The sequence below is a fragment of the Chelonia mydas genome, chromosome 6 (genome assembly GCF_015237465.2).
Source record: "Chelonia mydas isolate rCheMyd1 chromosome 6, rCheMyd1.pri.v2, whole genome shotgun sequence".
NCBI classification, from domain to species: Eukaryota; Metazoa; Chordata; order Testudines; family Cheloniidae; genus Chelonia; species Chelonia mydas.
Genome location: NC_051246.2, coordinates 1,838,205 through 1,853,052, shown reverse-complemented (window position 1 = coordinate 1,853,052; position 14,848 = coordinate 1,838,205). Strand labels below are relative to the sequence as shown.

At 59.1% G+C, this 14,848-nt stretch overlaps 2 protein-coding genes across 3 annotated transcripts; one reads left to right on the top strand and one right to left on the bottom strand.

The window, feature by feature from the left end:
* Nucleotides 1–5,808: 5,808 nt before the first annotated feature.
* On the top strand, nucleotides 5,809–9,996 carry LOC119566276 (claudin-4). 2 transcript variants are annotated; one of them, XM_037898750.2, is made up of 2 exons: nucleotides 5,809–5,939; nucleotides 8,751–9,996. In XM_037898750.2, exon 2 carries the CDS (start codon nucleotides 8,769–8,771, stop codon nucleotides 9,408–9,410), a length of 642 nt encoding a protein of 213 aa, XP_037754678.1. In that variant the 5' UTR covers nucleotides 5,809–5,939; nucleotides 8,751–8,768; the 3' UTR covers nucleotides 9,411–9,996. The 2 variants fall into 2 exon arrangements, with proteins under 2 accessions (XP_037754678.1, XP_037754677.1); XM_037898749.2 differs by having other exon boundaries at nucleotides 5,815–5,939; nucleotides 8,748–9,996.
* A 1,892-nt stretch (nucleotides 9,997–11,888) lies between these two features.
* On the bottom strand, nucleotides 11,889–14,616 carry LOC102946962 (claudin-9). Its single transcript, XM_037898748.2, has one exon. It carries the CDS (start codon nucleotides 13,675–13,677, stop codon nucleotides 13,027–13,029), a length of 651 nt encoding a protein of 216 aa, XP_037754676.1. The 5' UTR covers nucleotides 13,678–14,616; the 3' UTR covers nucleotides 11,889–13,026.
* Nucleotides 14,617–14,848: the final 232 nt, after the last annotated feature.

Below are 14,848 nucleotides of genomic sequence, written 5' to 3'. Positions count from 1 at the left end.
ACAACAGGTGCAAACCCTCCAGACATATCACTACTGCTACGAAGATCAGCACCCCCGCAACGCACCTTTCAAGATCCGTGGGTTCTATACATGCCCATCACAACCCGTGGTGTGCCTCACCCAGTGCACTAAATGCCCCAATAGCAACAATGTGGGGTGAAACCAGGCACTATGCTCTTGAATGAACTCACCCAGGAAAATGCTAAAAGACAAAAACACGCTGTCACGTGTGGACAGACAAAACGATTGCTCCATATCTGACCTGTCAGGCCTTGTCCTGAAAGGAAACTGGCCCAACACCTTCAAAAGACGCGCCTGGGAGCTTAAATTCATAACTTGGCTAGATACTAAAAATCACAGTCTTGATAGAGACACTGGCTTCATGGCTTCTTACAACAATCTGTAACCCACTAACCCTCCTTTGTCTTGTGACTGCAGAGGTGTTAACAGGCCACTCTACCTTGAATGGTCCCATACAATGTGTGTTAACTTCTTATGCTAAACCATCTGTTCCCCCTTCTATTTGCTGTCACAGGCTGAGTACTTTTCCCTGCCCCGAAGAAGAGCTCTGTGTAGCTTGAAAGCTTGTCTCTTCCACCAACAGAAGTTGGTCCATTAACAAATAATACCTCATCCAGCTTGTCTCACAAAGACCTTCAAAGAGATTAGCTGTAGATGTATGTGAATTCAGAGGACATCATTACCTGGTGGCTGTGGACCATTTGTCCAGATACATAGAAGTTGTGGACTTGAAAGCCAAGACATGTCCCAGTGTTCCTGAGAAATTGAAGCACACTTTTGCATTCCAGAACAACTGGTGGCGGGGAACCGCAGCCAAATTCCAAATGAAATACGATTTTGGTCATACTGCTACAGCCCACGTGACCCGCAAGTGAACAGAACGGCTGAGAGAGCCGTCAGACAACCAAGAAAATCCTACAACAGGAATCATAGAATCATAGAATATCAGGGTTGGAAGGGACCTCAGGAGGTCATCTAATCCAATCCCCTGCTCAGAGCAGGACCAACCCCAACTAAATCATCCCAGCCAGGGCTTTGTCAAGCCTGACCTTAAAAACCTCTAAGGAAGGAGATTCCACCACATCCCTAGGTAACCCATTCCAGTGCTTTACCAGGGTTACCTAAGAAGATCCAGTCCTTGCTCTTTTGAGTTCCAGACCATCACCAGGAGAGGCTACTGGTTATAGTCCAGCACAACTCCTGATGGGGAGACCAATCAGATTCAGAACTAATGGCCCAACTTTGGGAAAGAATCAATCTCCAACGTAGCCAGACGTGAAGAGAGAGTAGCCAAATCAGAGAAAAAGGCTAATTGACCTTAAGGACACTTTTACAACAGGTGTCACTCAGAGAATGGCCGAGTCTAGAACCTCGTGACCCTGTTCATGTCAAACTGGGTGGTGGAAAAAGATGGACAACTCCAGCTGTTGTGAAGAAAAATAGTTTGGCACCCAGATTGGAGGTGATCGAGACCGACCGCAGAAAGTTCAACGGAAACATAAGAACATAAGAATGGCCCTACTGGATCAGACCAAGGGTCCATCTAGCCCAGTATCCTGTCCTCCAACAGTGGCCAGTGCCAGGTGCCCTAGAGGGAATGAACAGAACAGGGCAATCATCAAGTGATCCATCCCCTGTCGCCCATTCCCAGCTCCTGGCAAACAGAGGCTAGGGACACCCTCCCTGTCCATCCTGGCTTATAGCCATTGATGGACCGATCCTCCATGAATTTATCTAGTTCTTTTTTGAACCCTGTTATGGTCTTGGCCTTCACAAGGAGTTCCCCAGGTTGACAGTGCGTTGTGTGAAGAAATACTTCTTTTTGTTTGTTTTAACCATTGTTATCTACAGTTTGTTCCTCAGAAAGAACAATCAACAGAGCAAACTCTACAGATGGCGGATGCAGAACAAGGAGAAGACTCAGGGATTCCAACCCGACCGTGGCCGGCAGCTAGTGGCCAGCCAGAGGACCCAGGTGTTATGCGTTCAGATCATGGAATTAGCAAATCAATACGATTCAGAGACGCTTAACATGGTGTAAATATCGTAAATGGCAGGAATGCAGAACTTAAAGGGGGAGACGGCATGGAAAGTTAAACCATTATACAGATAATGTAGGCGAGGCACCTCATCCACCCGGTTTCTCTAAGGTCCTGGGAGCAACACAGCTACACCAACTCCGCACACAACAGTGTATTTTACCGTTCGGTTGCTAGGGGGCCGGTGTGTAAAATACCTTATATAAACGAACCTCGGCCAGACCTGGCAGAGCATGAAAGGATCTGCTGATGAACACAGCTGGATGTATACACAAGCTTAGCTGCCAGCAGAATTCTGGCTTGTCACCTACAGCAGGGGTTCTCAAACTTTTTTTTTGGCAACCCAGTTGAAGAAAATTGCCGATGCCCACGACCCAACGCAGCTGGGGATGAGGGGTTTGGGGTGTGGGAGGGGCTCTGGGCTGGAGCAGAGGGTTGGGGTGCGGGGGTGAGGGCTGCAGGCAGGAATGAGGGGTTCAGGGTGTGGGAGGGGGATTTGAGCTGGGGCAGGGGGTTGGGATCGGGGCTCTGGGCTGGGGGTGCAGGCTCTGGGATGAAGCCGGGGATGAGGGGTTTGGGGTGCAGGAGGGGGCTCCGGGTTGGGGGGGGCTCAGGGCTGGGGCAGGGGATTGGGGCATGGGTTTACCTCGGGCGGCTCCCAGTCAGCGGGGCAGCGTGGGTGCAGATACAGGCTTCCTGCCTGTCCTCGCACCGCAGACCACGCTGCACCCCAAAATCGGCCAGCAGAAGGTCCGGCTCCTAGGCGGAGGTGTGCTAGTGGCTCCACGTGGCCCTCACCCACAGGCACCGCCTCCCCCATCTCCCATTGGCTGGGAACTGGCCAATGGGAGTGCGGAGCCAGTGCTGGGGGCGGAGGCAGCACACGGAGCCCCATGGCCCCCCCGCCTAGGAGCCGGACCTGCTGCTGGCCGCTTCCGGGGCACAACCCGCCGTTTGAAAACCACTGGCCCTACAGGAGCATGACAGGAGTTGTAGCTCACCTGGCCCATGAGCTCACTGGAAATACATTGAGTCTTGGGGTGCAGGTAGAGGGGGATCGTGTCGGAACTACATTTCCCAGCACACCCTGGGCTGGAGCCTGTTGCATTGTGGGAGTTGTAGTCCAGGAGCCCCCTGCGTTTGCACAGATTTACTTCTGCAGCCAAGAGCAGCTGCCCTTTGCCCATGACTCTCTTTGAACGTGAATCCCAGTTGCTGTTGGATTCCTTCAGCTTCCCCCTCCCATTTCTGGCAACCCGCAGTGGACTCAGATGCCTGGTGAACAGCTGGGAGGAAAATACTCTGGGTGAAAAACTGGCATGTCACCCATCCAACCATCCTCTCCTTCCATTCACCCAAAGAACGCACTGGCCCCAGCTAGACTTCACATCTTCTCATGCTGCTGTGGGGACAATTGTGCCTTTAAGGGCTGAGCTTCCCAGCCGGAGACTCCAGGCTGAGCACTGCACAGACAGTTGGATGCAGGCCCAGAATAAGTCAGAGCTCTTGCAATGATCGGGTATGCTGAGCTCCAGATCAGCTAAATACCTTGGAGGAACTGGGCCTGAGAGATCACTGAGCTACCAAGAGCCAGCAAGAATCAGGGATATTTTGGTTCACTGGCAATTTTGAAATATTGGGAACCAAACTATTTCACGTGGTGCCGTAAATGAAAATGTTTCAGCAAATCAAAAAAGTCAAAAAAGATTTGTTTGGGGTTCAATGAAACGTTTTCTGTTGATCCCGAGCTCTTCAAAACCACTGGGGTTTTTTTCCCCCCGAAATGAAATAAAAGGAAATTATTGATCTGAAGTCATGTTGAATCAAACCCTAAAACAAAACCCCGTCAAAATGTTCCGGTTTGATGTCCAGCTTTTTAAAAACGTTTCTGAAATGAGTTTAAAATACGACAGGACGTTTTTAAACGCAAAGGGGTTGCAAACCAAAAACCAAAATGTTTGCTTTGAATTGGGATTTTGTACACGGTTTTGCGTCGCTTTCAGGACAGTTAAAGGAAAGTTCCAAATGGGGAAAATGGTTGCCAACGAAAACTCATATCTTTGCTGGACTGAGATTTTGAAAAAAGTTTTTCATTTTTTGCAGACAAAATGATCGGAAATTGTGACCCATCAAGTCAAACACGGGAGCTGGTTTGCTTTGATTCCGGTTGGTTTGGGATTTTTTCCAGATAAAATCACAGGCTCCTTGGAGCCAAAAGGGAGTTTTGAACAGGAACATGGAGGTGATTTTTTTCCCAAGTCCCAGCTCTTTAAATGTTTGGGGATTTCTTTTTAAATAATAAACTCACAGGAACTCAAACCCAAATGACCCAGAGCCACAGATTCTCAGTTTAGGGGGGACCCCGCCTCAGATCAGCTGATGGCACCTGCAGGACCCAGGGGTGCCCGGAGTTTTCCTGCTTGAGCCAGAGCAGAGCGTTCAGCAAAACCTCCCATCTTGAGATCAAACTTGACAGTGATGGGGCATCCACCACAGCCCCTGTTATTGTAGGGTCACTGTGGGGCTAGGGGACCTCACACCCCACCCCTGTACCCTGCCCCCCCCCACCCCCGCCCCGATATCAATTCCCCTTCTGGCCACAGAGGGGTGCTGTTGTCTTGGGTCTCCCATAGAACACACCCTGGCTGGTACATTGACAAGAAAGGGCCAGGAGCCAGGACTCCTGGGTTCCATCCCTGGCTCTGGTTGGGGTGCGGGGTCTAGTGGGTTAGAGCAGGGGGGTTGGGAGCCAGGACTCCTGGGTTCTATCCCCAGCTCTGGGAGGGGAGTGGGGTCTAGTGAGTCAGAACGTGGGGCCTGGGAGCCAGGACTCCTGGGGTCTCTCCTCAGCGAGGGAAGGGGGGCTCTAGTGGGTTAGAGAGGGCAGGGCTGGGATGCCTGGGTTCTACCCCCCTCCTGGGACGAACCACCCCCCCTTTGCTCCCTTCCCCCTTAGCTCCTGGATGAGTCCCCGCTCTGATACCCCTCTTCCCTGAGCCCCTGCTTATGGCAAAGAATGGTGCATGAAACAGGAGTGATGAAATTCACCAGAAACTGAAGTGAAACTGGCCAGACCGTGACTCAACCTGAGGGAAAAAAGGGAAGTGAGAGAAATTACAATCCAGAACTCCTGGCTCCCAGCCCCCCTGCTCTGACCACTAGCCCCCACTCCCCTCCCAGAGCCAGGGAGAGAACCCAGGAGTCCTGGCTCCCAGCCCCCCTGCTCTGACCACTAGCCCCCACTCCCCTCCCAGAGCCAGGGAGAGAACCCAGGAGTCCTGGCTCCCAGCCCCCCTGCTCTGACCACTAGCCCCCACTCCCCTCCCAGAGCCAGGGAGAGAACCCAGGAGTCCTGGCTCCCAGCCCCGCCTGCTCTGACCACTAGCCCCCACTCCCCTCCCAGAGCCAGGGAGAGAACCCAGGAGTCCTGGCTCCCAGCCCCGCCTGCTCTGACCACTAGCCCCCACTCCCCTCCCAGAGCCAGGGAGAGAACCCAGGAGTCCTGGCTCCCAGCCCCGCCTGCTCTGACCACTAGCCCCCACTCCCCTCCCAGAGCCAGGGAGAGAACCCAGGAGTCCGGCCTCCCCTCCCCCAAGCTGTTGCCCCAGGGCTGTGGTTAGTTTGAGCCAGTTGCAGGGAGAGGGGCCGGCTCTTTGTTTACAGGGGCGGGGGAATTACCCGGCCAGTGCTAAGCGGACTGAGTTTCACCTGGGGGTGATGTCACGGGGAGTGGGCGGCGGGGGGAGGTCGGTATTTAACCCCCCAGGGAGGTGCCTGCCCGCTGCTTGTTGTTGCAATTTGCGGGACTGTGGCACGGAGCCCGTGTGCTGGGGCTTGGGGGGGAGCCAGACCTTGGCCAGAGTTACTGCGGAGAGACAGGTTAGTGAGTGTGGGGGCTGGGAGCCGGGACTCCTGGGTTCTCTCCCCAGCTCGGGGAGGGAAGTGGGGGCTAATGGGTTAGAGCAGGGGGGCTGGGAGCCAGGACTCCTGGGTTCTCCCCCCTGGCCTGAAAGGAGAGGGGGGGCTGGTGGGTTGGGGGGGCTGGGAGCCAGGATTCCTGGGTTTTCTCCCCAGCTCGGGGAGAGGGAGTGGGGGCTAATGGGTAGAGCAGGGGGGCTGGGAGCCAGGACTCCTGGGTTCTCCCCCCTGGCCTGAAAGGAGAGGGGGGGCTGGTGGGTTGGGGGGGCTGGGAGCCAGGATTCCTGGGTTTTCTCCCCAGCTCGGGGAGAGGGAGTGGGGGCTAATGGGTAGAGCAGGGGGGCTGGGAGCCAGGACTCCTGGGTTCTCCCCCCCTGGCCTGAAAGGAGAGGGGGGGCTGGTGGGTTGGGGGGGCTGGGAGCCAGGATTCCTGGGTTCTCTCCCCAGCTCGGGGAGGGGAGTGGGGGCTAATGGGTAGAGCAGGGGGGCTGGGAGCCAGGACTCCTGGGTTCTCTCCTCCTGTGGGGGGGAGTGGGTTGGGGGGGCTGGGAGCCAAGATTCCTGGGTTCTCCCCCCTGGCCTGAAAGGGGAGGGGGGGCTCGTGGGTTGGGGGGGCTGGAAGCCAGGATTCCTGGGTTCTCCCCCCTGGCCTGAAAGGGGAGGGGGGGCTAGTGGGTTGGGGGGGGGGGGCAGGACTCCTATTTCATGCTCTGGCCGAGCAGTGTGTGTTTGTGGGACCTTGGGGGAAGCAGGCGTTAGGATTCCTGGGTTCTACGCCACCTGTGTGCACCAAGCAGTCTCCCGTGCCTCAGTTTCCCCTGCCTAAAACGACCAAATTCTTTCCCCCTACACCGGGGCTTGAGCCTGAGCTGCTGTTTGTGGCCGGGGGCACAGAGACCCGCGGGGCTGGCAATGCCCACCCGCCCCCAACCAGCCCCACGTGTGCGGCGCGGCTGTGGGACAAAGGGGCCGCTCTCGGGGATGGGGGACGGGGAAGGCTGGGATCGCGCTGCTCCCCTCCCCCCTCCTCCGTTTCATCTGAAACTGCCTGCCCAGCGGGGGGGGAGTTTCACAGAAACCTGCGGACAATGGGGCTGAGGTGAGAACAGGGGAGGGTCTTTGTCCCCGGGGGCTGGCCGGGCCCGAGGCGGGGGCGAGGGGGAAGGGGTGATCACTGGGCTGGGGGCGGGGGCAGGAGCTGATTTGTCTCCCCCCCCCCCCACACACACACACACCTGGCTCTGGGTTTTTACCTGTTCCTGAGCCCCTGGGCTGGTGCCGGGACCGGGGGGCGGGGGCGGTTTGGAAAGGAGCCTTGCGAGGGGCTGGAACAAATGCAGAGAGAACCCAGGAGTCCAGGCGCCCACCCCCAGCTCTCACCCACCAGACCCCACTCCCCTCCCAGAGCTGGGAGAGAACCCAGGAGTCCTGGCTCCCACCCCCGACTCCCCTCCTTCCCCCCCCCCCACCCCGGGAGCTGGGATGGAACCCAGGCGTCCGGGTGCTTGTGGAAACCCTGCTGCGGGGTCCTGGGACCCCTCACACCCCGCCCCCGTGTGGGAGCCGCTCCCCAGCTCCGTACCGTGGCGGGGGGGGCCTTGCCTCCGGGTTGGGCTTGTCTCTCTTGTCCCCTGGGTAGCCACGGGCTAACCCAGCCAGCCCAGGGTGCGGCTCACCCCCGCAGCGGAGCTAACCCAGGCCCGTGCCGGGGGGGGGGGGGGGGGTGCCAGGCCCCGGTCGGGGGCGTCCCTGCCCTGGCAGGAGTTGTGGCCCAGCTCCCCCCCTCACAACCCGCTGAGCCAGAGGTATGCGCGGGGGCTGGGCGAGTTTCTGTCGAAGCCAACTGCGGGGGTGAGAAGGGCCCAAGACGGGGCTGCCCCATCCGGGCCCATCTCTTCCCCCCCCCCCGTCTGGTGCCCCCCCACGGCTGCATCTCCCCCTTGGAGTCACGTCTAAGCACTTCCCCTTCACACACTCCACAGCTGCCAGCAGATGCGGGGGCCCCCCCCAAAAGCCTTGCTCAGCCCCGAGCCCGGGGCGCAGACGCAGCTGGCCCTGGGGGGCGCTTGCCCGCCTTGGCTCTCCCTGCCCCCGCTGGGGGTGGGGGAACCCGGGCTGATGAGACTCGGGCCGGGAGGGGGGAAGCCCGGAGTGGGATCAAGGCAGTGGGACACCGAGATGCCCCATCCCACCCTGGGGCAGGATGGTCCCCGTGGCGGGAGCCAGTTGGGTTGTAGAAGCCAAGTTTCGGAGGGAAATTGCCACGAGTTGATGGAGGTGGGGATCCGGGCCAGGTGGTGACTCACTGAGGAATGGCCAAGGAGGGGAAGGAGAACCGGACTAGGGGCAGGTGTGGGCCGGAGATGTTCCCCTGCCCCCATTGCCACCCACCCCCAAACCCCCATCTTGGGGTCACTTCAGGGCAGCCATTGTGGGAGGGGGAAATCTTGAAGGGGTGCAAGCCCCTTCCAGTGGGACATGGGGGGTGGGTGAGGGCACCGTTGGGGGTGATCCTGCCCCAGGTGGGGGCGGGTGAGCCGAGACACCTTCAGGAGTTATGGGGGCTGCTGCCCTTCCTGGCTGGTCCAACTGAAGGCCCTTCAGTATCCGCTTCACGCGAGGGCCCAGCCCAAAGACCCACGGAAGGGAGGGTGAAATTGCAAAGTAGGGTCTCTTGAATGCTGTGGGGCCAGATCCCCGCAGACCTCCTAGGGCCCCCCCCCCACTCTGAGTTCTTCTTACCTCCTCCCTGCCCCCTCTCTTTCCCAGCAGGCGCCTTCCCACCCAATCATGGCTTCAGCGGGTCTCCAGATCTTGGGCATGGCGCTCTCGGTGGTGGGCTGGCTGGGCTCCATCATCTCCTGTGCCCTGCCCATGTGGAAGGTGACGGCCTTCATCGGCAACAACATTGTGACGGCGCAGACCATCTGGGAGGGGCTGTGGATGAACTGCATCGTGCAGAGCACGGGCCAGATGCAGTGCAAGGTCTACGACTCCATGCTGGCGCTGCCCCAGGACCTGCAGGCCGCCCGCGCCCTCTTGGTCATCTCGGTGCTGCTGGCCCTGCTGGCCTTGCTGGTGAGCGTCGTGGGCGCCAAGTGCACCAACTGCGTGGAGGACGAGGGCACCAAGGCGCGGATCATGATCGTCTCCGGCGCCGTCTTCGTGGTCTCCGGCATCCTCTGCCTCATCCCCGTGTGCTGGTCGGCCAACACCATCATCCGGGACTTCTACAACCCGCTGGTGTCCGAAGCCCAGAAGCGGGAGCTGGGGGCCTCGCTCTACATCGGCTGGGCCGCCTCGGCCCTGCTGGTTCTGGGGGGCGCCCTCCTCTGCTGCACCTGTCCCGAGAAGAACACCAACTACAGTGCCCGTTACACGGCCGCCGCCTCCCAGCCCCGCAGTGACTACCCCAGCAAGAACTACGTCTGAGGGGCAGGCAGCCTGGGGCCTCTCGGTGGGGGGGGGGCAGGGGGTGGGGCCCCATCCCTGCAGCAGACTCCCGGGTGCAAAGCTCGCTGGGTGGGTGCTGGGACCGCGTCTGCAGCGTGGAGGGAAGACGGAAGCTAAGCTGCTAGACCCAGGGCCTCTGCCATTTGTGGTGGCTTCACCTTAGCTTCTGGGCCCCACCACGCTGCAATGGTCCTCAGCCCACACGGTCCACCAGCATCCTGCTGCCTTCCAGCTCTTCTCCCCTCAGATGTGGGTCGTCTCACACCCCAACCCGGCTCCTCTCCAGCCCTGTTCTCCCCTCCTTAGGCCCAGAACGTCTCCTGATGCCACCCAGCTCGAGGCCCTGCCCCGTCGAAGAGCTGATCGCTGGAAATTAGAGGGTTATCTTTGGGGGGGAGGTCAAATAGAGCACCCCAAGCCTAGCCTCTGCCTCTAGAGGAGGGTGGAAGTTGGGTTGCCTAGTTTTAACCTTTGCATGTGTCCTACATAGTCCTTGGATATTTTTCATAGCATCTGCTTGTTTTTATATATGATGAATAAAGTATCTGAGGTTTTTTTGTACGTAGCAATGGCCTGCGGTGCTCCCTGGAGCGGGGATCTGTCTCGAGCCCGCCGCAGGGGCTGGTTTGTCTGCTCCCTTCACCCCCTCACCCATTGGTCTTTCAAATGCATCTCTCCATCTGCTCCAGGCCCGGTCTTCTACGGGTTGTAGCTGCTGACGGGAGGGTGCTGGAGTGGAGGGAAGTGACTGGCTGATAGTGGGAGGGCCGCCCTGGGAAGTAGCATCCCCTCCCCTTCCCCCTGCTCTGACCCACCAGACCCCACTCCCCTGCCAGAGCTGGGGATGGAAGCCGGGGGTCCTGGCTCCCAGCCCCTGCTGCTCTAACCCTCTGGTTCTGGGAGGGGAGGAATGAAACCCAGGAGTTGTGGCTCCTCTGTCCCCTGCTTGGGTTTTAACCTCAGGATAATGTGGCGGGTGGTTCCCGGGCAGCAGGTCAGACCAAGCCCATGCTGTTAAGGGAGGCATTGGCAGGGTCTGAATGGGCCCAGGGTGACCAGGGCTTTGCCCTCGGCTGGGTGGAAAGTGATGGGGGGCGCTCCCGCCAGCTGCAGGCGGGGCCCTGTGCTGCATGGTGGGTGGGTGCTCAGGAGGGGGTGCTCTTTCCACAGTGTTATGCACCTGCCCTGCCCCAGAGGTGGCTGCATCTCAGCAGCAGAGAAATGGGTTTATTTCGAGGGCGGGGAATTTGGTAGCTGTTTCCCTGCTCCATTACAAAGCTGCCTGGAGGTGAGGAATCCCTCCCCCTGCCCAGAGCTTTGAAGGGGGAACAGCCTGTTGGGGGGAGGGCAGCAACTCAGGGGCGTGGGGTCTAGGGTTGGACAAACACCTGGGAGTGTGGGAACAAGGGGCTTAGTATATGAGCAAACAGGCCTAGAGTTGGGGTGGGGGGGGCTGTGCGCCTGGCTTTCAGGCTGTGCTGACCCCTCTCCCTTCCTGCTGAAGGCCCCCCCCCCCCAGCATAGCCCCCGCCCTGTGGGGGGGAGAGGATGGGAGATGTCTCTCCTGGTGCCAGCCGCCCCCAGCTCGAGGGAAGGTTCAGCTGGCACAGGAATGTGCTGGTGCCCGTCCAGCTCGGGGAGAGAGGCCGGGCGGGCTGGGATCCAGGGAAACAGCAGCTCCGAAATGCTGGCCCGGGGTGGGGTAGAGCCAGCGCCCCCCACAGAGGCAAGGCCCCGAGTCCCATCGCTGGAGCCAGCTAGTTCCCTGCCCCAGGGCTGGTCACAGCCAGTGCCCCCCAGAGGGGCAAGGCCACATGTCCTGTCCCCTGCCCCAGGGCTGGTCAGAGCCAGCGCCCCCGCGAGGGGAAAGGCCCCTTGTCCCATCCCCTGAGCCAACTAGTCCCCTGCCCTGGGGTGGGGCAGAGCCCCCTGGAGGGGAAAGGCCCCATGTCCTATTCCTTGCCCCCCTGAGCCAGCCAGGTGGGGTTGGGTGAAGCTGAGGGGAATTCTGGGAAGGCTCTTCATTCCCCTGCTAGTGCGGGAGGGGGAGATGGGCTGGGAACCCCCCAATCTCATGATGGGAAGGGGGACGGACAAAGATTGGGGAGAGGAGGGACATACAGCACCCACCATTCAACCCCTAAAGCCATACCCTGTCCCCCTCCCACATACCTGAGCGCTTCCCTCTCTCTGGGGGGGCCCTGGTTGCTAGCATTCTCCTCCCACAAGCCACACCCCCACTATGCTTGCCCCAATTTACCCCCTCATAAACCACACCCCCATTCTCTGACCCATAAGCCTCACTCCCTCCCCCAATTTACCCTACCTTCATAAACCATGCACCCAATCTATTTCCTCCCATCAGCTGTGCCCCCACCTTTTCCTTCCCCATTCATACCGCAACTCAGCCTCCCCCCCACACCCCAAAATGAGAAGCAGGAGGCGAGGGCAGAGTGTGCTAGTCTGGTTCTTTTATCCCCATAACGTCCTCAGAAACATGGGCCGAGCCCCCTCCCTAAGAGGGGTCAGGAAATGGGGGTTCAGTGTCCTCAAAGAACCACACCCAGCGATCATCAGACCCACTCCCTGTGAACCCCTCAAATCCCACTCAGTGATGACCAAATAAGCCCTGGATCTATCCCCAGTGAGGGGTGAGACCCCCAAAATCTTGGGGCCCCTGGATTTGGATAGAGGGGCCCCTTAGGCTGGGGTTCCAGGTGGTCCCCGTGTTCAGGGGGTGGTTTAGCAGGTCTCAGTCCAGGGAGCTGGGACAATTATTAACCTTCGAGCAAACAAAGCCAGGGTGAGGTCCAGCCGGGCTCCATGGGGTCAGGGCTCCCTGGCTGAGCCCCCTCAATCTCTCCCAACACCCCCATCTGTTCATTCGCTGGGGATCGGCCGCTTATTCCTTCCTTCCTTGGCACAGTGTCTTTCCCGTCTCTCCTTGGTCCATTAGCCCTTTGTTCATCCCTTCGCTGACGGCGCCGTTCGCACCTTTCCTCTGTGGCTTCAACCTTCCTTCTGTTTGGTTCCCCACGTGTCTGCTCTCTGCCCCCACCCCGTCTTTTATTTATTTAATTCGTTCCCTCCTTCCTTCCTCACTTTTTCATTTTTCCATCCATTGTCTCATTCACTCACTCCTTCCCGCATCCATTCGCTCGCTTCGTTGCTCCTCCCTTCACTCATTTGCCCGCTCGTTCATTTGTTCGCACCCTCATCTGTTCCTTCAGCTGTGCTTTTGTTCACTCGTTTTTTCCTCTACTCCTTATCCATTAGTCCTTGTTCATCCACCCACTTGTCCATTTCTTCGTTCCCTCATTCATCTCCTCCCACATTCATTCTCTCCCTCCTTCACTTGTTTATTCATTCCCTCAGCCATTAGCTCATTCCCTCATTCATCCATTCACCTCTTCACACCTTCATCCATTCACTCCCTCATTCACTTCATCTCTTCACACCTTCATCCATTCACTCTCTTGTTCATTCGTTCGTTCCCTCACTTTCACACAATCATCCATCCATTCGTTCACTCGTTCATCTGTTCACCCACGTGCTCATCCATCCATCCATCCATCCATCCCCTCCTCTGCTCCCCTCACACATAGTCCCTCTTGTCCACCCCGCTGCCCACCCCGGACCTCGCAGCCGCCATGTACCCGACCCGGGGTGGGTATCTCTCGGAGCGGGGCGGGCAGGAGCAGCAAAGCAGAGCCCCCCCGAGAACCAGCAGGGCCGCGGCTGCCCACCCCACGTATAGCGCTGCCCCCAGCTCCCGCTTCAGGGCTTCGGACACCAGCGGGTTGTAGAAGTCCCGGATGATGGTGTTGGCCGACCAGCACACGGGGATGAGGCAGAGGATGCCGGAGACCATGAAGACGACGCCGGAGACGATCATGATCCGTGCCTTGGTGCCCTCGTCCTCCACGCAGTTGGTGCACTTGGCGCCCACGACGCTCACCAGCAAGGCCAGCAGGGCCAGCAGCACCGAGATGACCGTGAGGGCGCGGGCGGCCTGCAGGTCCTGGGGCAGCGCCAGCATGGAGTCGTAGACCTTGCACTGCATCTGGCCCGTGCTCTGCACGATGCAGTTCATCCACAGCCCCTCCCAGATGATCTGCGCCGTCACAATGTTGTTGCCGATGAAGGCCGTCACCTTCCACGTGGGCAGGGCGCAGGAGATGATGGAGCCCAGCCAGCCGAAGATGCATAGCCCCATGCCCAAGATCTCCAGCCCTGCAGAAGCCATTGCTGGAGGAGGAGGAAGCCAAGGGGAGCGAAGCAGGGATCTTAGTGGGGACGCGAGGGCGTCTGAGCAGAGAGAGAAACCCAGGAAATAATTCTGTGTGGGGATCGGCTGGAGACACCAGGGCAAGGAAGGTCGTAGTGGAGAGACAAGGCCAGAAGACAGTTCTTTGTGGGATCAGCTGGGGACAGGAGTCCAGAAAACGGATCCCTATGCGAGGTGCGTGAATGTGAGATCCAGATAGTCCCCTCTGAAGGATATGGCTCTGGGAGACGGATCCCGATGGAACCAGCCAGGGAGACGCGTGTGAGAGACGGACCCTAAAGGAACCAGTCAGGGAGACGCGTCTGGGAGAGGGATCCTGGTGGAACTAGAGAGAGGTGTCTGAGAGGCGGATCCCGATGGAACCACCGGGGAGACGCGTCCGGGAGACGGATCTCGATGGAACCAGCCAGGGAGACGCGTGTGAGAGACGGATCCTAAAGGAACCAGCCGGGCAGACGCATCCAGGGGACAGATTCTGATGGAAGCGTCCGGGGAGACACGTCCAGGAGAAGGATCCTGATGAGAATGGCTGGGGAGGCAGGTCCAGCGGTGCCGGTGTCTCTCTCCGAAGCACTTCCACCCAGGAGAGGCCAAGCCCCTTCTTTATCACCAGGGCTCGCTCTCCCAGCCGTCAGCACCTCTCGCTGGACTGATCCTGTGAGCTGGGGAGGCGGGGGTGGGGGTGGGTATATGAGGCCTCCACAGGTGAGTGGGCGGGACAGGGGAGACGTGGGAGGGCACTGGGCTCTCTATGGCGACCAGGGCATAAGCGGTGCTGGTGAATGAACAAATATGTTGTTAGCTTGTGCCTGGACACCGCCCGCCCCCAGGCTGGAGGGGGAGGAGGTGGGCTCTGGAGGGGGCGAATCACCAGCGTCTTGTTCCTCCAGGCCATGGGAAAACAGAGATTATAATAAACACACGCCTGGCTGCAGCAGACTCCCCCTTCCGAAGGCTGCTGCGGGGGGGCTGGCTGCTTGTGGGGCAGGGCAGCTGGGGACTGGTGACAGTCCCTGCAGCACCGCGCCCCCTAGCCCCATGCTGGGGCCCTGGGGTCAGGGGGAAGGCCAGCTAACGGGATTCCTGTGTCCCTTTAGCAACCGGTCAGGTCCGTGGGCTGATAAGGGGG

Excerpts from the sequence above, each read along its gene's own strand:
- LOC102946962 (XM_037898748.2), bottom strand. The coding sequence starts at position 13,677 with ATGGCTTCTGCAGGGCTGGAGATCTTGGGCATGGGGCTATGCATCTTC.
- LOC119566276 (XM_037898750.2), top strand. The coding sequence starts at position 8,769 with ATGGCTTCAGCGGGTCTCCAGATCTTGGGCATGGCGCTCTCGGTGGTG.